Source organism: Leptodactylus fuscus, chromosome 5 (assembly GCF_031893055.1).
Source record: "Leptodactylus fuscus isolate aLepFus1 chromosome 5, aLepFus1.hap2, whole genome shotgun sequence".
Taxonomy (NCBI): domain Eukaryota; kingdom Metazoa; phylum Chordata; class Amphibia; order Anura; family Leptodactylidae; genus Leptodactylus; species Leptodactylus fuscus.
In genome coordinates, this window is record NC_134269.1 from 27,946,149 (window position 1) to 27,970,755 (window position 24,607).

General features: G+C 41.8%; 1 protein-coding gene across 1 annotated transcript; it reads right to left on the bottom strand.

The window, feature by feature from the left end:
• Positions 1 to 1,567: 1,567 nt before the first annotated feature.
• LOC142204779 (aspartate aminotransferase, cytoplasmic-like) lies at positions 1,568 to 20,935 on the bottom strand. Its single transcript, XM_075276100.1, has 9 exons — positions 20,818 to 20,935; positions 19,677 to 19,858; positions 19,105 to 19,222; positions 15,255 to 15,367; positions 14,621 to 14,722; positions 13,971 to 14,121; positions 10,915 to 11,080; positions 2,020 to 2,162; positions 1,568 to 1,707 (listed from the first exon to the last, which is right to left on the bottom strand). Exons 1-9 carry the CDS (start codon positions 20,933 to 20,935, stop codon positions 1,568 to 1,570), a joined length of 1,233 nt encoding a protein of 410 aa, XP_075132201.1.
• Positions 20,936 to 24,607: the final 3,672 nt, after the last annotated feature.

Consider the following 24,607-nt stretch of genomic DNA (forward strand, 5'->3'; position numbering starts at 1 on the left):
AGGTGAGATGATCGGCCAGGCCATTCACTTTTATTAGAGAGCGGCCGCATTACGCAAAATGTGCAATGTGGAAATCACAAAATAAATGTTTGTTCGTAGGGCGATCAATGGTTTGGCAACTGCGATATCTGTATTGTAACACACAACAACATCAAGCTCTATACCAGCGGCGTAACTAGGAATGGCGAGGCCCCGTGGTGAACTTTTGACATGGGGGCCCCTTGACCAAAGAAACTGTCCAACCCCAATCCCCCCCATTCCTGCACGCTCTATTGTGTCCCATAATGGCCCCTGCACACAGTATTACGCCCCATAGTGGCACCTGCACACAGTATTACGCCCCATTGTGAACACCCGTGAACAATTAATATACTCTGGGGTCAGAGTATATTAACCAAGAGACCCAAGAGTATAATAATCGGAGACTGGGGGGGAAGGGTTGATGCCACCACTGTTGCTTACCTATCCCCGGCTCTGCTGCAGTCCTCAGTGGCCATTTTCTATGACATCCGGGATGTCAAATGGCTCGGGATGCAGGCCCCGGTCATGTGACATCAGGGACGTCAATAAAGTAGGCCTGAAGCCTATCTGGAACCCAGAGAGGTAAGTAAGGGTCTATTCACACAGAGTAACGCGAGGCGTTTTTTGTGCTTATTTTTACGGCCCTAAAAAGACGTTTCCATTGAGTTCTATAGTAAAATACAGGCGTTTTTACACCTGTATTTTTACGTCCGTTATTTTAACGCCTGTATTTTACTATAGAACTCAATGGAAACGTCTTTTTACGGCCGTAAAAATAAGCACAAAAAACGCCTGGCGTTACTCCGTGTGAATGGACCCACACTTTTTTTTATGTTACCTTACCTCTCCCGGTAAGTAAATAGGGCTCATTACTGGTTGGAGGAGTAACTCCAGCCGGTAACGTCCTATTAAGAAAAAAAACGCAGCGGTAGAGGCTGTCGCCGGGCCCCTAATGTACCGGGCCCTTTGTCAGCTGCTACCCCTGCTACCCCGGTATTTACACCACAGTTCTGTACTTATAGTAGTGATTGTGCGCAGGACTATGGGTCCAATTGAGTGAACAGAACTGAGCTGTAATACCAGGCATGGCCACCAGTAAGGGGGTGTAGGAATTTCACACTAAATTTGACAAGCAGAAAAACTTATGCGTCGAAAATTTTAAGCAGATTTTTTCTGATTGACAAAAGCCAAGGCAAATTTTGATGCAGAAATTGAAATGGAATTTGACGAAGAGTGCCAAATTCTGTAGGAGGATATTGACAAATTCCAGGCCAAATTCAGCGGTGTATTTTCAGCCTCCCATACATTTCACTGGAAGTTCAGAATCCGCCTGCATAACGAAAAAAAAAATCATTCAAATGAATGGGAGGCAGATTACAGGCAGATTTTGAGATGGATTTTGAGTCGGATTTTGATGACCTATCCTCAGGACGGGGTATCCATTTTGTAATCCTGGAGATCCCCATTAACCAAAGGGGTCTAATAAGGGGTCTTCTCCTCTTGGTCTTGTGGCATCATAGACCGCCATGCAGTTCTCTGCTGGAAACTAATTTTCGTTGACGGTGACATCATGTATAGACTGTGTGACATAATCCAGATTATTTGCGTTGAGGGCGGAGACATTCATCTGCCCATGTGGAAGTATATAAATGTGCTTCTTCCTAGCCAGGAGATCCACCTGAGTCACTGTCAGGAGAAAAAGAAATCACAAAAATACACAGTGTTTTATTTTCTGCTCCATGGACTATATCAATAGAATCTGTTATTGTGACCCCAATATCTAATAATAGGACTCATCATCTCTTGTAGTGAATTGGACTGATTTGCAGTACCACACATAACCTGTGGACAGGTGTGGCGCTGTTTTACTTATTTTGGTTGACCCCTTTAAACAGGAGACTGTAAGGAAATTTCTGCCACTAAAGACACTGCTGGCATGTCAATGAGATACATCAATATCTAACATATTAACTCCATAAACCCCATATAGCGACTTACCTGTTAAACCTGTATAAGCAAACAGACCGATCTGCTTGGTGAGATGATCCCAAGATTTTAAGGTCTCCAGTAGTCTCAGCTTCTCCCTTATTTTTTCTCTGATGATCATGAGACGTCTTACTGCCATCTGCACGCTGTCCTTCCTATATGGGCAAAAACAATCATTATGGAAACTGAGTGCTAGGCGAATCCGAAATCTCCAATGTTTCTTATTACTCATTTCTCTTGGTATAGCGCCATCACATTCTGCAGTGTATACAGATATGTTGGAAAATCTAACTAACTCAGGCCTTGAGGAATCCCTGCATGTTCAGTGTCTGCAGAAAGCATTAACAGAGGAGAAGAACACAGAACAGCAATACTATAATACTATAAAACATAGTATAGAACACTGTCAGGGCTCCTAGGAACCTATCTATAATACATAGTGTAGGACACTGTCAGGGCTCCTAGGAACCTATCTATAATACATAGTGTAGGACACTGTCAGGGCTCCTAGGAACCTATCTATAATACATAGTATAGAACACTGTCAGGGCTCCTAGGAACCTATCTATAACACATAGTGTAGGACACTGTCAGGGCTCCTAGGAACCTATCTATAATACATAGTGTAGGACACTGTCAGGGCTCCTAGGAACCTATCTATAATACATAGTGTAGGACACTGTCAGGGCTCCTAGGAACCTATCTATAAAACATAGTGTAGGATACTGTCAGGGCTCCTAGGAACCTATCTATAACACATAGTGTAGGACACTGTCAGGGCTCCTAGGAACCTATCTATAAAACATAGTGTAGAACACTGTCAGGGCTCCTAGGAACCTATCTATAAAACATAGTGTAGAACACTGTCAGAGCTCCTAGGAACCTATCTATAACACATAGTGTAGGACACTGTCAGGGCTCCTAGGAACCTATCTATAAAACATAGTGTAGAACACTGTCAGGGCTCCTAGGAACCTATCTATAAAACATAGTGTAGAACACTGTCAGGGCTCCTAGGAACCTATCTATAAAACATAGTGTAGAACACTGTCAGGGCTCCTAGGAACCTATCTATAAAACATAGTGTAGAACACTGTCAGGGCTCCTAGGAACCTATCTATAAAACATAGTGTAGAGCCCTGTCAGGGCTCCTAGGAATCTCTCTATAAAACATAGTGTAGAGCCCTGTCAGGGCTCCTAGGAACCTATCTATAAAACATAGTGTAGAGCCCTGTCAGGGCTCCTAGGAACCTATCTATAAAACATAGTGTAGAACACTGTCAGGGCTCCTAGGAACCTATCTATAAAACATAGTGTAGAACACTGTCAGGGCTCCTAGGAACCTATCTATAAAACATAGTGTATGACACTGTCAGGGCTCCTAGGAACCTATCTATAAAACATAGTGTAGAATACTGTCAGGGCTCCTAGGAACCTATCTATAAAACATAGTGTAGAACACTGTGAGGACTCCTAGGAACCTATCTATAATACATAGTGTAGAACACTGTCAGGGCTCCTAGAAACCTATCTATAAAACATAGTGTAGAATACTGTCAGGGCTCCTAGGAACCTATCTATAATACATAGTGTAGAATACTGTCAGGGCTCCTAGGAACCTACCTATAAAATATAGTGTAGAACACTGTCAGGGCTCCTAGGAACCTATCTATAATACATAGTGTAGGACACTGTCAGGGCTCCTAGGAACCTATCTATAAAACATAGTGTAGGACACTGTCAGGGCTCCTAGGAACCTATCTATAAAACATAGTGTAGGATACTGTCAGGGCTCCTAGGAACCTATCTATAACACATAGTGTAGGACACTGTCAGGGCTCCTAGGAACCTATCTATAAAACATAGTGTAGAACACTGTCAGGGCTCCTAGGAACCTATCTATAAAACATAGTGTAGAACACTGTCAGAGCTCCTAGGAACCTATCTATAACACATAGTGTAGGACACTGTCAGGGCTCCTAGGAACCTATCTATAAAACATAGTGTAGAACACTGTCAGGGCTCCTAGGAACCTATCTATAAAACATAGTGTAGAACACTGTCAGGGCTCCTAGGAACCTATCTATAAAACATAGTGTAGAACACTGTCAGGGCTCCTAGGAACCTATCTATAAAACATAGTGTAGAACACTGTCAGGGCTCCTAGGAACCTATCTATAAAACATAGTGTAGAGCCCTGTCAGGGCTCCTAGGAATCTCTCTATAAAACATAGTGTAGAACACTGTCAGGGCTCCTAGGAACCTATCTATAATACATAGTACCAACTAAGTATCAATGTATAAATAACACAAAAAATTCTTTTGATTTTAAATCTAAATTTATTGTTACAAAAATGTTTTTAATTGTAAAAAATATTGGTATCAGGAAAACAAACACATAAAAACATTTAAAAACACACAACAAGAGTGGAGGTCGCACTGGACTGAGCAGCTCCAGCAGGTGTATAATCTGCTAGTGGTGTAGAGGATGAGAACAGCCACAATAAAGGTGTGTATAGAGAGGCCCAGTATTTTGTGTATATAAATGTAAATAGGCTCCTATTGCCCACAATATTACAAGATTAGGGCACTTAATTGAAAAATATCTGTAGCATTGCAAAGATCATACCCACATCACCACTATATAGTAAAAGCATATCAGGTAACAGAACCAATGTAAAGTTACACACACATGCCAGTATTACATAAGCCAACCTACATAGGACAAAATGTGAAGCATATACATAAACCACTGCTCACCAGCTGCGACCTCCACTCTGAGCCCCAGAATACTGTGTAGAGGTCGCATAGTGTAGAATACTGTCAGGGCTCCTAGGAACTTATCTATAAAACATAGTGTAGAACACTGTCAGGGCTCCTAGGAACCTATCTATAAAACATAGTGTACAACACTGTCAGGGCTCCTAGGAACCTATCTATAAAACATAGTGTAGAATACTGTCAGGGCTCCTAGGAACCTACCTATAAAATATAGTGTAGAACACTGTCAGGGCTCCTAGGAACCTATCTATAAAACATAGTGTATGACACTGTCAGGGCTCCTAGGAACCTATCTATAAAACATAGTGTAGAACACTGTCAGGGCTCCTAGGAACCTATCTATAAAACATAGTGTAGAATACTGTCAGGGCTCCTAGGAACCTATCTATAAAACATAGTGTATGACACTGTCAGGGCTCCTAGGAACCTATCTATAAAACATAGTGTAGAACACTGTCAGGGCTCCTAGGAACCTATCTATAAAACATAGTGTAGAATACTGTCAGGGCTCCTAGGAACCTATCTATAAAACATAGTGTATGACACTGTCAGGGCTCCTAGGAACCTATCTATAAAACATAGTGTAGAATACTGTCAGGGCTCCTAGGAACCTATCTATAAAACATAGTGTAGAACACTGTGAGGACTCCTAGGAACCTATCTATAATACATAGTGTAGAACACTGTCAGGGCTCCTAGAAACCTATCTATAAAACATAGTGTAGAATACTGTCAGGGCTCCTAGGAACCTATCTATAATACATAGTGTAGAATACTGTCAGGGCTCCTAGGAACCTACCTATAAAATATAGTGTAGAACACTGTCAGGGCTCCTAGGAACCTATCTATAATACATAGTGTAGGACACTGTCAGGGCTCCTAGGAACCTATCTATAAAACATAGTGTAGGACACTGTCAGGGCTCCTAGGAACCTATCTATAAAACATAGTGTAGGATACTGTCAGGGCTCCTAGGAACCTATCTATAACACATAGTGTAGGACACTGTCAGGGCTCCTAGGAACCTATCTATAAAACATAGTGTAGAACACTGTCAGGGCTCCTAGGAACCTATCTATAAAACATAGTGTAGAACACTGTCAGAGCTCCTAGGAACCTATCTATAACACATAGTGTAGGACACTGTCAGGGCTCCTAGGAACCTATCTATAAAACATAGTGTAGAACACTGTCAGGGCTCCTAGGAACCTATCTATAAAACATAGTGTAGAACACTGTCAGGGCTCCTAGGAACCTATCTATAAAACATAGTGTAGAACACTGTCAGGGCTCCTAGGAACCTATCTATAAAACATAGTGTAGAACACTGTCAGGGCTCCTAGGAACCTATCTATAAAACATAGTGTAGAGCCCTGTCAGGGCTCCTAGGAATCTCTCTATAAAACATAGTGTAGAACACTGTCAGGGCTCCTAGGAACCTATCTATAATACATAGTACCAACTAAGTATCAATGTATAAATGACACAAAAAATTCTTTTGATTTTAAATCTAAATTTATTGTTACAAAAATGTTTTTAATTGTAAAAAATATTGGTATCAGGAAAACAAACACATAAAAACATTTAAAAACACACAACAAGAGTGGAGGTCGCACTGGACTGAGCAGCTCCAGCAGGTGTATAATCTGCTAGTGGTGTAGAGGATGAGAACAGCCACAATAAAGGTGTGTATAGAGAGGCCCAGTATTTTGTGTATATAAATGTAAATAGGCTCCTATTGCCCACAATATTACAAGATTAGGGCACTTAATTGAAAAATATCTGTAGCATTGCAAAGATCATACCCACATCACCACTATATAGTAAAAGCATATCAGGTAACAGAACCAATGTAAAGTTACACACACATGCCAGTATTACATAAGCCAACCTACATAGGACAAAATGTGAAGCATATACATAAACCACTGCTCACCAGCTGCGACCTCCACTCTGAGCCCCAGAATACTGTGTAGAGGTCGCATAGTGTAGAATACTGTCAGGGCTCCTAGGAACTTATCTATAAAACATAGTGTAGAACACTGTCAGGGCTCCTAGGAACCTATCTATAAAACATAGTGTACAACACTGTCAGGGCTCCTAGGAACCTATCTATAAAACATAGTGTATAACACTGTCAGGACTCCTAGGAACCTATCTATAAAACATAGTGTAGAACACTGTCAGGACTCCTAGGAACCTATCTATAAAACATAGTGTAGAATACTGTCAGGGCTCCTAGGAACCTACCTATAAAATATAGTGTAGAACACTGTCAGGGCTCCTAGGAACCTATCTATAAAACATAGTGTATGACACTGTCAGGGCTCCTAGGAACCTATCTATAAAACATAGTGTATGACACTGTCAGGGCTCCTAGGAACCTATCTATAAAACATAGTGTAGAACACTGTCAGGGCTCCTAGGAACCTATCTATAAAACATAGTGTAGAATACTGTCAGGGCTCCTAGGAACCTATCTATAAAACATAGTGTATGACACTGTCAGGGCTCCTAGGAACCTATCTATAAAACATAGTGTAGAATACTGTCAGGGCTCCTAGGAACCTATCTATAAAACATAGTGTAGAACACTGTGAGGACTCCTAGGAACCTATCTATAATACATAGTGTAGAACACTGTCAGGGCTCCTAGAAACCTATCTATAAAACATAGTGTAGAATACTGTCAGGGCTCCTAGGAACCTATCTATAATACATAGTGTAGAATACTGTCAGGGCTCCTAGGAACCTACCTATAAAATATAGTGTAGAACACTGTCAGGGCTCCTAGGAACCTATCTATAATACATAGTGTAGGACACTGTCAGGGCTCCTAGGAACCTATCTATAAAACATAGTGTAGGACACTGTCAGGGCTCCTAGGAACCTATCTATAAAACATAGTGTAGGATACTGTCAGGGCTCCTAGGAACCTATCTATAACACATAGTGTAGGACACTGTCAGGGCTCCTAGGAACCTATCTATAAAACATAGTGTAGAACACTGTCAGGGCTCCTAGGAACCTATCTATAAAACATAGTGTAGAACACTGTCAGAGCTCCTAGGAACCTATCTATAACACATAGTGTAGGACACTGTCAGGGCTCCTAGGAACCTATCTATAAAACATAGTGTAGAACACTGTCAGGGCTCCTAGGAACCTATCTATAAAACATAGTGTAGAACACTGTCAGGGCTCCTAGGAACCTATCTATAAAACATAGTGTAGAACACTGTCAGGGCTCCTAGGAACCTATCTATAAAACATAGTGTAGAACACTGTCAGGGCTCCTAGGAACCTATCTATAAAACATAGTGTAGAGCCCTGTCAGGGCTCCTAGGAATCTCTCTATAAAACATAGTGTAGAACACTGTCAGGGCTCCTAGGAACCTATCTATAATACATAGTACCAACTAAGTATCAATGTATAAATGACACAAAAAATTCTTTTGATTTTAAATCTAAATTTATTGTTACAAAAATGTTTTTAATTGTAAAAAATATTGGTATCAGGAAAACAAACACATAAAAACATTTAAAAACACACAACAAGAGTGGAGGTCGCACTGGACTGAGCAGCTCCAGCAGGTGTATAATCTGCTAGTGGTGTAGAGGATGAGAACAGCCACAATAAAGGTGTGTATAGAGAGGCCCAGTATTTTGTGTATATAAATGTAAATAGGCTCCTATTGCCCACAATATTACAAGATTAGGGCACTTAATTGAAAAATATCTGTAGCATTGCAAAGATCATACCCACATCACCACTATATAGTAAAAGCATATCAGGTAACAGAACCAATGTAAAGTTACACACACATGCCAGTATTACATAAGCCAACCTACATAGGACAAAATGTGAAGCATATACATAAACCACTGCTCACCAGCTGCGACCTCCACTCTGAGCCCCAGAATACTGTGTAGAGGTCGCATAGTGTAGAATACTGTCAGGGCTCCTAGGAACTTATCTATAAAACATAGTGTAGAACACTGTCAGGGCTCCTAGGAACCTATCTATAAAACATAGTGTACAACACTGTCAGGGCTCCTAGGAACCTATCTATAAAACATAGTGTATAACACTGTCAGGACTCCTAGGAACCTATCTATAAAACATAGTGTAGAACACTGTCAGGACTCCTAGGAACCTATCTATAAAACATAGTGTAGAATACTGTCAGGGCTCCTAGGAACCTACCTATAAAATATAGTGTAGAACACTGTCAGGGCTCCTAGGAACCTATCTATAAAACATAGTGTATGACACTGTCAGGGCTCCTAGGAACCTATCTATAAAACATAGTGTAGAACACTGTCAGGGCTCCTAGGAACCTATCTATAAAACATAGTGTAGAATACTGTCAGGGCTCCTAGGAACCTATCTATAAAACATAGTGTATGACACTGTCAGGGCTCCTAGGAACCTATCTATAAAACATAGTGTAGAATACTGTCAGGGCTCCTAGGAACCTATCTATAAAACATAGTGTAGAACACTGTGAGGACTCCTAGGAACCTATCTATAATACATAGTGTAGAACACTGTCAGGGCTCCTAGAAACCTATCTATAAAACATAGTGTAGAATACTGTCAGGGCTCCTAGGAACCTATCTATAATACATAGTGTAGAATACTGTCAGGGCTCCTAGGAACCTACCTATAAAATATAGTGTAGAACACTGTCAGGGCTCCTAGGAACCTATCTATAAAACATAGTGTATGACACTGTCAGGGCTCCTAGGAACCTATCTATAAAACATAGTGTAGAACACTGTCAGGGCTCCTAGGAACCTATCTATAAAACATAGTGTAGAATACTGTCAGGGCTCCTAGGAACCTATCTATAAAACATAGTGTATGACACTGTCAGGGCTCCTAGGAACCTATCTATAACACATAGTGTAGGACACTGTCAGGGCTCCTAGGAACCTATCTATAAAACATAGTGTAGAACACTGTCAGGACTCCTAGGAACCTATCTATAAAACATAGTGTAGAATACTGTCAGGCATCCTAGGAACCTATCTATAAAACATAGTGTAGAACACTGTCAGGACTCCTAGGAACCTATCTATAAAACATAGTGTAGAACACTGTCAGGACTCCTAGGAACCTATCTATAAAACATAGTGTAGAATACTGTCAGGACTCCTAGGGACCTATCTATAAAACATAGTGTAGAATACTGTCAGGGCTCCTAGGAACCTATCTATAAAACATAGTGTATGACACTGTCAGGACTCCTAGGAACATATCTATAAAACGTAGTGTAGAATACTGTCAGGGCTCCTAGGAACCTATCTATAAAACATAGTGTAGAACACTGTCAGGGCTCCTAGGAACCTATCTATAAAACATAGTGTATGACACTGTCAGGGCTCCTAGGGACCTATCTATAAAACATAGTGTAGAATACTGTCAGGGCTCCTAGGAACCTATCTATAAAACATAGTGTATGACACTGTCAGGGCTCCTAGGGACCTATCTATAAAACATAGTGTAGAACACTGTCAGGGCTCCTAGGAACCTATCTATAAAACATAGTGTAGAACACTGTCAGGGCTCCTAGGAACCTATCTATAAAACATAGTGTATGACACTGTCAGGGCTCCTAGGAACCTATCTATAAAACATAGTGTAGAACACTGTCAGGGCTCCTAGGAACCTATCTATAAAACATAGTGTAGAACACTGTCAGGGATCCTAGGAACCTATCTATAAAACATAGTGTAGAACACTGTCAGGGTTCCTAGGAACCTATCTATAAAAAAAAACTCTAGTTATGAGTAAAACTTGTCTTGGATATTAGACCAGCATGCCCAGTACCAGCTATGGAGCCCCAGCTGGCACAACACTTGGCTTCTCCATGCTGGCACTGCCATATTAAAGGAGCTGGTTGGTAAGTATCTATTCCGGAAATATTCTGATAGATCATTCCAGGAATACTTGAGTCTGCCTTGTCTAATTCAGGATGTCCCGAGACCATCAAGAATATGGCGTGGCCTCAAGATTCAGAAGCCGTGAAATGAATAATTTGCAATATGATAACATTAGATCACAGGGGTTCTGAGTCGGCCCCCACTATTGCTAATACTGTAATATGAACAAGTACCTACCATTCTACATACAGTGCTGGGTTATTTAGGATGGTGGCCACAACCCGTGATCCAGTACAAGGTGGCGTCGACCAGATTTCACGTGCCAGGCTTTCTAGCTGGGAGCGGACCCTGATAAGGATCTCATTACTCCGCGTAACAATTAATAGATTCCCGATCCTCTCACCTGCAGATCGGAAAATAAGACACAGAAGATCTGACTATATTGCTAATGTAGGAAATTGATAGGATTATTTATACATTTTAGTTTGCTGACTTATATAGCGCCATCCTATACTGCAGCGCATATCAGACATTGTCAATTACGTATAGGGCTCACAATCTAAATGCTTCAGTTACAGGTAAAATCAGAAAAAAAAAAAAAAAAAAGTATTGTCTCTTATGATCTAATGGGGGAAACAATGGAAAAAAATAACAAATGAAAAAAAGGCAAATAAAAAAATTTGAGAAAAAGAATTGAAAATATATATATATATTATATTATATGCACTTGCAGGGGGTTGGACCCGATGGCCCTTGAGGTCCCTTCCAACTCTACCATAAGAATAAGAATACCATAAGAATATATATATATATGTATATATAAAAAAAACACGCAGAACTAAAAATAAGACAAAAATAAAGCCCAATGTGTCACCGAAAAAAAGACACAAAAATTATTTATATAATCTGAGCGGGAAAAAATATGTTTTAGCCCTCAAAACTGCATTTACCAAAAAAAATGTGAAAATGTGTCTGGTCCTGAACCAGTATAGCCCAGTACTGCAGTGGTTAAGGGGTGGATAGGGGATACGTATCCCAAATCATCAATAATGTAGCACTTCAATGTGATAAAGTGCAAAACTTGTATTTAATGTTTCTGCCACCAGATGGCAGCATGTAATTAATATTTTGGCCACCAGATGGCAACATGTAATTAATATTTTGGCCACCAGATGGCAGCATGTTCATTCAAACTCTCAGAAACTTGTAGTATAAAACCAGATTCCCATCATCCATCCTTGGGGCTCATTCACACAATGGTGTTTCCTACTACGTCCCATTTATTGCAGAATAATCACAAAAGATGAAAATAGAGCATGTAATACATGTCGTATAAACGATACACCTTTATAATCTACATGTACAACATATAATCTATAAATACACATTCTAATCTATAAAGTCTGCAGCGCACCACTGCCGCCTAAAACTTTTGCTCAGCTATACAATCTATATACCTGCTATATAATCGAGACACAGTCTTGATCTAGGCACACAATATAATCTATATATACAGTCCTATGAAAAAGTTTGGGCACCCCTATTAATCTTAATCATTTTTAGTTCTAAATATTTTGGTGTTTGCAGCAGCCATTTCAGTTTGATATATCTAATAACTGATGGACACAGTAATATTTCAGGATTGAAATGAGGTTTATTGTACTAACAGAAAATGCGCAATATGCATTAAACCAAAATTTGACCGGTGCAAAAGTATGGGCACCTCAACAGAAAAGTGACATTAATATTTAGTAGATCCTCCTTTTGCAAAGATAACAGCCTCTAGTCGCTTCCTGTAGCTTTTAATCAGTTCCTGGATCCTGGATGAAGGTATTTTGGACAAACAATTCAAGTTCAGTTAAGTTAGATGGTCGCCGAGCATGGACAGCCCGCTTCAAATCATCCCACAGATGTTCAATGATATTCAGGTCTGGGGACTGGGATGGCCATTCCAGAACATTGTAATTGTTCCTCTGCATGAATGCCTGAGGATTTGGAGCGGTGTTTTGGATCATTGTCTTGCTGAAATATCCATCCCCGGCGTAACTTCAACTTCGTCACTGATTCTTGAACATTATTCTCAAGAATCTGCTGATACTGAGTGGAATCCATGCGACTCTCAACTTTAACAAGATTCCCGGTGCCGGCATTGGCCACACAGCCCCAAAGCATGATGGAACCTCCACCAAATTTTACAGTGGGTAGCATGTGTTTTTCTTGGAATGCTGTTTCTTTTTGGACGCCATGCATAACGCCTTTTTTTTATAACCAAACAACTCAATTTTTGTTTCCAAAATGAAGCTGCCTTGTCCAAATGTGCTTTTTCATACCTCAGGCAACTCTATTTGTGGCGTACGTGCAGAAACGGCTTCTTTCTCATCACTCTCCCATACAGCTTCTCCTTGTGCAAAGTGCGCTGTATAGTTGACCGATGCACAGTGACACCATCTGCAGCAAGATGATGCTGCAGCTCTTTGGAGGTGGTCTGTGGATTGTCCTTGACTGTTCTCACCATTCTTCTTCTCTGCCTTTCTGATATTTTTCTTGGCCTGCCACTTCTGGGCTTAACAAGAACTGTCCCTGTGGTCTTCCATTTCCTTACTATGTTCCTCACAGTGGAAACTGACAGGTTAAATCTCTGAGACAACTTTTTGTATCCTTCCGCTGAACAACTATGTTGAACAATCTTTGTTTTCAGATCATTTGAGAGTTGTTTTGAGTAGCCCATGATGCCACTCTTCAGAGGAGATTCAAATAGGAGATCAACTTGCAATTGGCCACCTTAAATACCTTTTCTTATGATTGGATACATCTGGTTATGAAGGTCAAAGCTCACTGAGGTTACAAAACCAATTATGTGCTTCAGTAAGTCAGTAAAAAGTAGTTAGGAGTATTCAAATCAATAAAATGATAAGGGTGCCCATACTTTTGCACCGGTCAAATTTTGGTTTAATGCATATTGCGCATTTTCTGTTAGTACAATAAACCTCATTTCAATCCTGAAATATTACTGTGTCCATCAGTTATTAGATATATCAAACTGAAATGGCTGTTGCAAACACCAAAATATTTAGAACTAAAAATGATTAAGATTAATAGGGGTGCCCAAACTTTTTCATAGGACTGTACATTATATCGGGGATCAGGAATCTTTGGCACTCCAATTGCTGTGGAACTACAACTCCCAGCAAGCTCTCTTTTCACTTCTATGGGTAGAGAGGAGCAAGCAGGCACTCTGGGACTTGTAGTCCCACAACAGCTAACGTGCTCATGCATACACTACATATACAAACCATATAATCCGAAACTGGCCGAGAACGACTGGGCGCAGAAGAGCTCAAAGTCCTCAGCTACAAAGTATCGCACAGGCCAAGCGTCCGTGTCCACATCTCCGGAGGACAAGCCTTGATCTTTAAGGTGGAAAAATGGGAACATGTTCTTTCGCTGAAATGAAAGGAATAGGGCTGAGCCGATCTTGAGATTTTAGGATCGATTTTAAAATCCGATTTACGATCATTTTCCAGCTGATCGCAATCGTGAAATTTGCTCGATCACCGATCGGAATCCGATCCTGATCGCTCAACCCTAGTCAATGCTTCTCGATGAGAAAAGTCACTTTTAGGGTTGAGTCGATCAATTCGATTTCCGATCATTTTTCGGTCGATCCCGATCCTGATCGTGAAATTTGCTCGATCCGATCTTATCCGATCCCGATCACTCACCTCTAATGTCTAACGAAGATAGAGATCTCATACCTGTACTGCACTTCTGTGCCCATCACATGACCAGAACATGCGCCCCCATAATTCCACAAAGGATCCAATGTAGGGTCCTATTGACTTACAGTATCATGAACATGTACAATCCACCTGTCCGTAGATATCACCACTCAGCTCAGACTATTGTGCTTAACCATTTCATTGCCATCCCCCTCCTTCCTTACCTTCATGACATCTGCTATCTGCTTCCAGTTATCACTGCTTAGTCGCATTCCAGTCGGGTTGCAGTAAGTTGGCAGCACAACAATTGAAAAGTCGGGAGACTTCTAAGAAATAGAAATCGGACAATTCACATATAATGGGGTAGTTCTAGAAAACACATGAGACAAATGTAAGCTAAAAGAGGGGAGATGTTATTCTCTGGACGAGTCGCCATTTGTGTTTATCCTCTTCACATTAAAGTGGAACTAAACTTGTATGTGTTTTTCCATAAATCCTTAGTGCAGGTAAAGGGAACAAATTTTGTAATACGCTTCATGTTAGAAAAATTCTGGTTTCTTCACTTATTTGCCTCTTTCTGCCGCTGATCAAATCTGTACAATAGAAGTCTATGGAGAGGAGAGCTCCACAAAGCAGAGAGATACTGTTCTCTTTCACATCACCGCTGGGTGATCTGGAATGGCTATCCGGCCTTCACCTGACAGAAAGGACTCATTTAATGCTGTCGACGGTCTCATATCTCTCTCCTTCTCCCCTCTTCATTGTAAACTGAGCCTGCTTGTGTATGGAGTATGGACTTGACTAATATACTTATCTAATAAAACCACCATCAGAGCCATAGGTAGATATAGACGTCACCTCCAGATCTTCTAGCATTTCTGGTAATGCCAGACCCATATGTTCGGTATCCCAAATCCGGTATGGACAGATAGTTGTTAGTCCAGCAGCTTCAAATATCCAATGGTATCTGTCTAATGAAGACAAAAAGACTACAAATCATCCATAAGCTTACAATGCAGCTCTATGTACATGCTAAGGGCTCCACTAAGCAGACTAGGTCGGGGGGTGGGAGAAGTAGCCATCACACATGGGCCATGGTGCTTTAGGGAGCCCTGTTATAGTTGGTGCTAGGATCTTTATTATTGCCTATACAGATAGAAGAGCCATCATTGTAGCACTTTATCTATGTCACAGATGAACCACGAGGGAGTTGTCATTGCTCTGAAGAGATAAATGGTAACGCCATCATTCCTCCCGTTTTCTTTGTGGTTGCAAGTCAAGCAGCAGAGCTCCCACTCAAGTGAATGAAAACTGACCTGCAGTACCTGATCTGGCCACTACACAGAGAACGGAGCTGTCCGTTTCCTGCTCCATTCTGAGAACAGCTGATAAGTAGGGAGTGCCGAATGTTTGACCCCCATCAATCTGATATTGATGATCTATCTTTAAATTACATTAGAATATTTTAACCCTGTAAGCCCCGTCAAGTCAATTTTGACTAATCTCCCTTGAAATAAAGGCTTGGTCATTATGAATTTTAATATTCTCAATCCTTGTTACCTGTCGGAGGAAAGTTTCCGCACCCTCATACCCGTAACGCAAAGTCCATATTTGCAACAGTGCCAGATAAATGCCCAAACCCACAAAAATTGTCAGGTTGGTCCAACTTTACTCTTATGTGTATGGGGCCCAAAGGTCCTGCTTTAGAATAGGAAGACAGTATGGCAAGTGACAAGTAATAGATGGGTCCCAATTTTACATCGGGCCCTGAGAGCTTCCAGTGCCACCTCCATGTGGAGGTATATACTGTAGAGATGAGCGAATAGTATTCGAAGCTATAGTTTCGAATACCTCGCTCCCATAGGAATGAATGGAAGCAGCCGAATCGCCGTCGGCGCCCATTCATTCCTATAGAGCGAGGTATTCGAAACTATAGCTTCGAATACTATTCGCTCATCTCTACAATATATACATGCAGTGCTAAAGTAATGGAGGATCCTCCAATGGGCCCCATAGAAGTGAATGGAGCACCGGTCACACAATAGGTCCCTCATCCTTCTGGTTGCTGGGGACCCAGTGATCGAGACCCCAGCCAAAGAACACTTATCCCCTGTCCTATGTCCTATTTCCCTGTCCTGTGGTACAACGGTCTATTTCCTTGGATGGTGACCCCCAGAATCATTTTATCTAATGGGCCAAATGGACCTCAGCCAGCACTGTATAGACGTCAATGGAGCCCTCCATTGTTTCCATGCCATTACCGTCTAGATCAGCGACCCGTTGACTATCCTGTAGGATAAAAATGATTCCATAAAGGTCACTGGACAGAAAGTGCACGGAAGCTTCCGCTGTTCTATACTTGATATCCGGATACATTTGGCATAGCAATGCAATATTGTATAACAGTATAGATGGCCGCCGAACGCTCCAACCAGAGATTACGTAAGTAGACAATGGAGGTGCCATCCTATACAATAACATTGCGTGTGATCTCGCCAAGCCAAGGCCCGACTGGCAGAGTATTTATATATAGTCTGAATAGCATAGGCCAGGGCCCCCGTACGCTATACACCAGTCGGCCCCTGTTTTTTCCTCCGGCTGCTGTAGCCACCCAGTTCTTCCTGTCATGAAATAAGACAAGAGAAGACGTAGCGAGAGGTCGCTCGGACGACAAGGAGGAAACGAATAAAAATAGACAGATAGTGAGTGATGGGAGTGCGGGCGATGGTCCCAGTAGGCATGCAAGGGTCAGAAGAGAGAACGTACAATACAAGGCACCAGTGGGAAGTCGCTGTATAGATGTGAGATCTCTCCCATGAGCACCTCTAATTGTTATTAGCGTGCCAAGGAGAAGATGTTTACAAATGCCAAAGCTAAAGAGCTCATTGGGAACGTCGGGAAAGCGGATGCCCCGGTGTCATCACTGCAGAGCCCTTGTATACAGGAGCCTTCCGGAGCCAAGTATATGCCATGTCAGATAACTGCTAATGGGACCAGCAATGGGGCTCGGTCTTATAGGTTATGTAATAGCTATGTGGCAGCATTCTGACCGTACTAGAGTGGTGACATTGCTAAGCAAGATGGCCGGTCATTAATTGTATAATTACACTCATTAACCAAATAAAAAATAAAAAATATATATATATTAGCATCTGCCCACAAACACATTTATCACATTTATAATATTAGTAGGATGTATACAGTACATGGGGTTGCAACATTAGGGGCAGTTCACACGGAGTAACACGCCACACATTCAGGCACGTATACACAGCGCTTCAAAACAGAGCCCATTCATTTCAATGTGTATGCACGCGATACCATTGAAATCAATGGGCCTGAAATGTAGCAGCATTAAGCACACGCTGAGCTCTGCTACACCCTCAGATGTAGCAGAGCTGACTATTATTATTATTATTATTCATTATTATATTAATTCCATGGTGCTGTACATAATTATATTAATTCCATGGTGCTCTGTACATTATTATATTAATTCCATGGTGCTGTACATAATTATATTAATTCCATGGTGCTCTGTACATTATTATATTAATTCCATGGTGCTGTACATTATTATATTAATTCTATGGTGCTGTACATTATTATTAGAGATGAGCGAACAGTGAAATATTTGAAATTCGATATTCGTTTCGAGTAGCCCCTCATTATTCAACTATTCGAATGAATATCGAACCCTATTATAGTCTATGGGGAAAAATGCTTTGTTTCAGGGGAAGCCACACTTCGACTCAGGAGGGTCACCAAGTCCACTATGACACCCGAGGAAATGAGGACAACACCTCTGAAATGCAACTGGGACAGCAGGGGAAGCAAGTCTGGGGGCATCTAACAAACCAAAGTCCCTCTATTACCCCACTATCTCATCGGGATCCCTGTCAGCTTGTGATATGCGGGAGCTGACTTTTTCCCATAGGAATGCATCGACCAGCGTTGATTGGCTGAATACCATACAGAGTACAGCATTCGGCCATTCAACGCTGAAATGTAGCAGCATTGAGCACATGCTGAGCTCTGCTACACCCTCAGATGTAGCATAGCTGACTATGTGCTGAACCCTGCTACACCTGAGATGCAGCAGAGCTGACAGTGTGCTGAACCCTGCTACACCTGAGATGCAGCAGAGCTGACAGTGTGCTGAACCCTGCTACACCTGAGATGCAGCAGAGCTGACAGTGTGCTGAACCCTGCTACATCTCAGATGTAGCAGGGTTCAGAACACAGTCTCTCTGTCTCTTTGTATTCTCCACTCAACAATAGTCTGAACTCCAAGTAATACGACCCCGTCATCTATCGTAAAATGTAGAGTCATTGGTGGTAGAGCATCAGCAATACCATTCTGCAAGTATGACATAGACAACACCACCCATGTCCCATTCTGAAGGTTGATACAACATCGACATATACAAGAAGGAAAATCTCCAAAGTAATCCTTGTCCTGACAAAATCCTATACTCTCCTCCTTTTCTATCTCCTTATATTATATATAATGACTGAAGTCATTGTGCTTGAGAAGGACTATAACATGGCCATTGTTCAGTATTATACGAACCCCCAAGCACCCTTCCACCAAATGCACACAATGGGGTTCAAAATGGCTGATGGACAAGGTAGTTCCTTTCACCGTATGGAGGCAACTCAGTTCCAATGATAAAAGCTCTTCTCCTAAAGCTCTTGCAGAACTTACCATAAGCAAGTAGAGGCATACAGACCGAAATTCTTTTATCATCACCACACCACCGATGGAGGAACTCTGCTCCTATTCTGAAAGCTCCGGTAGTTCCTGGGGTTTGAACACCACTTGCCTGTCAAAGACAAGAAACATTAGTGGCCATCACTAAACTTTTTCTTCTTGGGTTCCTCCAAAGAGCGATAAGTTCAATTGTAAAGATATCGGAGGGAGGGAAAATTTACTGTTATCTACGCCAGAAAATTGGTGGGGAATTGGCTTATCTTTGGCACACCACCATATTTTCACTACCATGTACCAGTTGGCCTCGGGCTAGCTTAAATTTCGATTCTGATACATAGGACGTTCCAAGATGTTGACAGAAATTTTAAGAGGCCGCATCTGGCACCTCTCCCACTAATTCTGGCAGATGTCCCACCAACAAGAGCACCAGTCTTACTAAATGGTGCCCATTATTACTCGATCTGTAGACTACTCTACTCTACATTTTTAAAAGGAATTCGAGAAACCATAGACAGTCATAAATTCTAGGACAACAATGTCTATGTTCCAAATATTTCCTTCCTTACCTTATTATGTAAGATAGCTTTGCTGTTCTTTCCAAGAGCAAGCTCTGTGACCCCTCGGATGAACTCCTCTACTCCGGAAACTGGAAGATGCTCATAGTTCCTTGTTGGGTCATTGACTATCTGGAGATAGACCTTCCTGACTGGAAGGGGAATCCATGGCTGACCATCCTCAGCTAGAAGGACTATTTAGAAAAACAGAGAATGTTTTTCGCTTTTAGTAACATTCGAAGCATCTTCTCGGAAGTCAGAAGAGCGGTTCCAAAGAGACTTCTTAAAAAAGGTTGCCCAAATGCCCCCAAAAAATGCCCCAAAATGTTCTGTTTGGCTTATAAACTCAGCAACTAACAAAGTATACAGTGGTGGCCCATCACTGGTGATGGGAGCAGTGGAGGTAGAGACGGGAGTGCTCCACTCCTCTATGCGTCCACCATGTTGTTTTATTGCTCCTATTAGCCAAATGGAACAATATTTTTTGTGAGGTTTTGGCCAATTCCTGTAATATTCTGTCAAAAACATTACAGGCTAGGTTCACATGTGGGTCGGACTCTCCATTGGAGACTCCATCACAGAAACCATTGAAATTCTTTGTATGGAGGACTTTTCTCTCCCTGATTTTCGGTTTTGAAAGGACGGACACCCACCAACACCTTAACTATAATGGGGTCCACCAGTGTCCCTGTGTAACCACTGAAAAAGTATGTTGGCTCTCCATAGTTCACCAGAGGGTGGACTTGAGTGATGAGTGCACAACGCTAGTGTGAACCTAGAACAGGACAGATCTGCTTTAAAACCAAAATTATTCGGCCCCTTGTAGATGGTGGTGGACTTGATGTCATCCATGTGTCGCCCATGCACTGGCCTTGTTTCCGTGGTCCCATTAATTCAATGGAGCTATGAAAGCATCTGCAAAACCAGATAAGATTAGGACCTGTCCTGAGTTTTGCAACCCGGACACGGGACCATGCATGGTCCAATAGAATGGAATGGGTCAGCGTCTATCCGGGATAAACCCAGACTGCACACTGACCTAGCCCACGGTCGTCTGCAAGGGACCTTAGTCTGGTCTTTAGAGAAAATGACTTCAAGCCTTGGATACGAGACCGGTAAATAATTACGGAAAAATAAAATGTCGTAGGCTTACCTTTTTGTCCAAGGAAGATTTTTTTTCTATTCCTGTCTTTAAGATACGTCTCCTCCTGCTGCGTATCTTCATCCTTTGTAGCTTCAGGAACATCAAGGAACACCGAGAGAGTTGTCATCTCGCTCTTCTCATTTCTTCACCAAGGAGGGATGAGGTAGTAGGTCTTCTGCTCAACAATGACATTTGTTTAGGTAGAAGGAGGAAACTCTTAGGAAATTTCATTACAGAATTTAAGACAATATTCCTACAGAACCCGACTACACCGAGTTTGTTGTCTGTTCCCATGGAATTGGGTAAAGCTTTAGGAACCGTAGATATACAAGAAATGGGAAATTTATATGAAGACTATTAAGACCTAGTAAAGCCATTATTATTTGTTTGACAGGCTCCCCTTAACGAGGGATCCCTAGGTCTGTATACGTAAAAATTAACCCCTTAAAGGGTTTGTTCACTATTTTTTGTATAAGGGAACACATATATAAGCTTATCATAAGTGATCAATAGGTGTTGAGTTCCTCCGCTCATACTTCTACCCAATTGCAACAATTCTGAAGATTTTGGTCCACAACATCTTCCATTGCTCCATTTCGGTCATCATGTGACCATCCCAGTTCCGCTTCTCATGCTTGTCCTTGGAGTAGAGCCTGGTCGGACACATGATCCAAAGGCAGGAGACCAAACTAGAAGACTTCCAGACCTCAGAAAGTGGTATAATATCCTCAGGGTGGCGAAAGGTGGAGGGTACATGTATATTAGTATAGGATCCATGTCCTTGGGATTCAGGGTATACAGTCTAGGACTTCCAGGCAATGACGTGTTGTCTACACAATCTGGACATCAGGCTCATATTTGCCAACATTTGGATGGGCGATTGTGGCAATGAAAAGTTTCGGAAAAAGCCATGCCCCTTCATGACATCAGCATGCCCCTTGTAGGCAGTAAATGTACTGTCCACATTCTCTTACCGGACATGACTGGTACATTAAGTGCCCCAACGGCATACAAACAGCCCAGGAGATTTGCCAGCTCTTGTGGCATTTTTCAGGAACCTTCCAGGAGGATTTGTTAAGTACGTGTCAGGCTGGTATCACTTACCTAGGCCAATATATCCTAGTAGATAGATATATAGGTTTGCCGCTGTGACGTTGAGCTTGCACAAGATTTCTGGACTGGCTATACCGCAGACCATTAGATGGAAGTATAAAATCCATACAGGCTTAAAGACTTTGGATCTGTGAACATATTCACGACTATCTTGATACTGTTGATACTGTGGCAGTAGGCCAACCCATAGGTTCAAGGGCTACTCCGCTCGCTACAATATATCATAACATTAATGAGGTCTGATGTTCTGGATCCTCTCTTAGAACAACGACGAAGGGCTACAAACGTCATTGTTTCTATTCTTTATGTGCAAGTGACTGGGCCAGTCCAACCTTGGTCACTACTCTCAGATCTCCAGCGATCACCGTATTGTGACGACATAACCTTTACATTACTGCATTCTGTGTACTGCTCTGTGGAATAGGCTGGTGCTATAGTAAAATAAAACAATCACCTTGCATGTCTTACCTTCTGCACTAGGATGGATTTCCCCTATACGTGAATCCTTGTATTCCTATGAATACACCATCAGCTTACCAGCCCTTGGAGCTCATTCCTCTGCATAGTATACAGCGCTATCATGTGGCACTCCTGTATACACAGCCTCTGACCACCTGTTACTTCCTTACACCAGTCAGTGTTCCTATTCCTTTATGTCTTTGGTAACTGACTGACTATATTCACCAAGGCGATAAGTCAACAAAGCCGCGAGGACTGTGAGACGACTTGTAATTACATTGTGAAAGGCGAGGGCGTTCCAGAAACAGAGTAGTGTGCCAATGTCTATGTAGCTTGTTATGTGTCTGTCAGTGGCCTAAGGATTCCTAAAGACCGATATAAGTTCCCATAGAGGTTTTGTATGGGCACAGGCAGGCCGCGAGTCTTCACCCCTTAACGTCTGCTACTGCGTAAAGCGTAACTAAACTTTTGGAAAACTTGATTTTCTGACTGTAGTTGTGTCATTAATACATTTTGCAATATACTTTATTAAAGGAATTCTAGGGTTAGGGGGATAACTTCACTCCTTGGGGAGAGACCACCATTTAGGTGTGTGGAGACTTCTTAAGCCTTTAGCACTCCACTGTGCAAGGGACAATGGGAAGAATATGCAAATCTGTCTTCCATGATGTAAATTAGGAAGTCAGGTGCCTCAGTGTTGCAAACCAATAGAGGGCGCTCACTGGAATGTGCAAGCCTGTCCCTGTTCCCTGATGTAATTAATAAGTCTCCACACCCCTAAATGGTGGTCTGTCCCCAAGGAGTGACGTTATCCCCCTAACCCTGTCTAAGCCTCTCACCTCTACCAGGTTAGTCTTCTCTACACTGGGCTGATGAGGTGCAATAACATTGAAATGGCCGTTCTCGGTTGAGAGACTATACCTGGTAATAATCCCAGCATCATTGCAAAACAAAGGCCTCTTGGAAGGTCGAGCATGATGTTATAGGGAGCAGCCTTTTTTTTGGGCCATATCACTGAGATTATGTCTTCCTAATTACATCAGGGAAGACAGGCTTGCACATTCCAGTGAGCGCCCTCTATTGGTTTGCAACACTGAGGCACCTCACTTCCTAATTACATCATGGAAGATAGATTTGCATATTCTTTCTAAAGGAATTCTAGTGATAGAACGCACTAAGTACACATAGGAATAACCTTAAAAGGCCATTCTTCTCTTGCCTTTATTATTCTAATCCACACCGCCGTTCCTTAGCAATATCTTCTTTCTTCCTTATGTAAATGAGTCCTCACAGCACTGGAGGCGTCCTGTGTGCTGTCCAAAAACTCTCCAGCGATGCCTATATCGACTTCTCTCACGCTCCTCTTCTTCAAAAAGCACCAACTGCGCATGTCCATTGGCCATTTTCCTGTGGACGGACATGCACAGTCGTTGCTTTTTGAAGAATGTGCAAAAGAGGCAGAGTTGGAGAGTTTTCGGACAGCACAGAGGACGCCCCCCCCCCCCCCCGGTTCTACAAGAAAACTCATTTGCATAAGGAAATAAGAAGATATTACTAAGGAACGGCAGAGCGGATCAGAATAATAAAGGCAAGAGAAGAACGGCCTCTTAGGGATAGTCCTATGTGTATTTAGCATTCCCTTTTTAAGCTATTGATAGAATCCCATTAACAACTTTTGGCTCCTTTGTGTGAAATCCCTTCCCTTGCTTCTATATTGAGAGCCGTCCTTGCTTTACATTGTGTACAGTGTATGAATGAAGTGAAAGTGAGGGAGGGGGCATTTATGTGGGGTGGTTATATCTTGGGAATGAAAGTTTAGAAACTTGCTTTTTGGTGTCATAGGAAAGAGGAGATTCACATCTTTTATACAACACCAAAGATGCAGTTCTACCTGTATGATAGAGATATCGCTGGTTAAAGATGGAATTGGGAATGAATATATATTCTCATCTTACTCCCATTGCAATGAATGCTGGCTGGTTTCAAGTGGAATTTGGATCGATGGATTTGGATCCTTAAACAGAGAACCGGGGACCTTTGTGACTGGCTGTGACCCCCGCCCCACCGTTTCTGTTACAGGAGGAATCTCCTATGTTGAGGCCAAAGAAAAAAATAAATATGTAACCAGCAATACATACATCTACTTTATTGTGCAATATCAATACTTGATCGTATAAAATAATGAACATTGCCTTATTCAACTCCCTCTACCTCAAGCACAGCCAAA

Coding starts and splice junctions, on each gene's coding strand:
- LOC142204779 (XM_075276100.1), bottom strand. CDS start 20,935: ATGACAACTCTCTCGGTGTTCCTTGATGTTCCTGAAGCTACAAAGGAT. Junction 19,859..20,817: donor AATCTTCCTTGGACAAAAAG/GTAAGCCTACGA, acceptor TTTTCTAAATAG/TCCTTCTAGCTGAGGATGGT. Junction 19,223..19,676: donor AAGCTATCTTACATAATAAG/GTAAGGAAGGAA, acceptor TGTCTTTGACAG/GCAAGTGGTGTTCAAACCCC.